The following is a 1,548-nucleotide window of genomic DNA, read 5'->3' as shown; positions in this document are numbered from 1 at the left end:
TATAAAACAGCCTGCCTGCATCTGATAACCTGCAAGAATTTACAACAGAAGTTAAATATACATGAAAGGATCGATATTCTTCTTTTTCTTCTTCTTTTTAATAATAATCATAAAAATAATATGTTTACTTATTTAATTTTTGGATCAGTATTTTATTTCACATTTTTAAATATAAATTTATTTACTATATATTAATATATAAATGTATTATATCATCTAAATATTTATAAATAAAAATAATAATAAAAAAAAATAATAAATTGTTACTGTCATAGCGAGGAAATGTATAAGCATACCTGGTATTTCTCAGGTTAAAGCAGGGATGAATGATCACATACATAAGGTCAGTATCTGAATGCTCTGTATCTCTGAAGTGCAGATGGCTCTGAGTGATGTAAACAACCTCGGTTTCCTTCACCGTGATGGAGCGAACCGTTCCGGAAACTTCCTCAGGCAACTGGTCCTTCACTGGAAACACATGGATCACCACAGTCTATGGATGAAGTGGTACAGAAAGAATATTTTGGTTATAAATAATCACACTGAAACAGAATTCATTATGAAAACAGATACAAATTTACATGTCTGTCCGATAGATTTGGAGGCTGTTGGACATCTGAGAGGATGAAATCAAACGAGTCCTCAAACACTTCCTCCCCTGAGTGCTTGTAGTAGATTAGACCTTGAAACAGGTCCCTCTGCAAGAAGCTCTTCACTGGGACACCTGGTTGACATGACACCATATAATGTAAGGCACCTCAGATGAGTTAAAAATCTTAATATAACCTATTAAATCCATCTGACCTGGTTCATGTGGAGAGGACTTCTTAACCAGCTTTCCTGCTCTGGGAAAAGTAATCAGCTGATACTGAATGTAGTCGTCGCTGGAGTCCAAGTCTGAGGCCATCAGCATGTACTCCTCCACCCTAACTGTGCCACCTTCCTGAACCTCAAAGGCCACGTTATTGATTAGAAAAGGAGGGGTGTCATCTTTTGGAAGAACGTAGATGGGGAATTTGTGTCTGATGCTGTGGCGGCCATCTGTGATTCGGAAGACAATGTAATCCCTGGTGGTGTCGCTGTCCGAGTGATGATAGACCACGACGGCCTCTCTGAGATCCTTGACCTTAAACATGAAACCTTTTCCACCTTTGGATGAATAAGAAAGGATTGGTTACAGAATATGGGTTTAGTCTGTTTTAATGTTTGATGAATGAAATTCCAGGTCAAGTTAAAGGGATAGTTCACCCCAAAATGAAAACTCTGGCATCATTTACTCACTCTCATGCCATTCCAAACCTGTAAGACTTTCTTTCTTCTGTGAAATACAAAAAAAATAGTGTTTTTTAGTCCATAGAATGAAAGTCATTGGGGTCCAATGTTGTTGTTTTGGACCCCACTGATGTTCATTGTATGGTCAAAAACAGCTTTCGGGTGAATGATCCCTTTAAGTCAAGTAGTCAGCATAATGTGATAACATTTTCACACCCATCTACACAATCATTTTCAATATCATTAATTTGGCTCGATGCAGTTGTGAAAAATACG

The 1,548-nt window shown here is 37.3% G+C and overlaps 1 protein-coding gene across 1 annotated transcript; it reads right to left on the bottom strand.

Moving 5' to 3' along the window:
• Positions 1-296: 296 nt before the first annotated feature.
• On the bottom strand, positions 297-1,145 carry LOC107683134 (FRAS1-related extracellular matrix protein 1-like; the record flags this gene model as incomplete). The annotated part of the gene is made up of 3 exons (XM_016479215.1): positions 805-1,145; positions 582-724; positions 297-493 (listed from the first exon to the last, which is right to left on the bottom strand). Coding segments are annotated over exons 1-3 (671 nt in total), but the record flags the coding sequence as incomplete, so codon positions are not given.
• Between the last annotated feature and the right edge of the window lie 403 nt (positions 1,146-1,548).

This window comes from Sinocyclocheilus anshuiensis, unplaced genomic scaffold, assembly GCF_001515605.1.
Source record: "Sinocyclocheilus anshuiensis isolate Anshui unplaced genomic scaffold, SAMN03320099.WGS_v1.1 C32970122, whole genome shotgun sequence".
NCBI classification, from domain to species: domain Eukaryota; kingdom Metazoa; phylum Chordata; class Actinopteri; order Cypriniformes; family Cyprinidae; genus Sinocyclocheilus; species Sinocyclocheilus anshuiensis.
The sequence above is the reverse complement of the archived record's forward strand: the minus strand, read 5'-3'. Positions and strand labels throughout refer to the sequence as shown.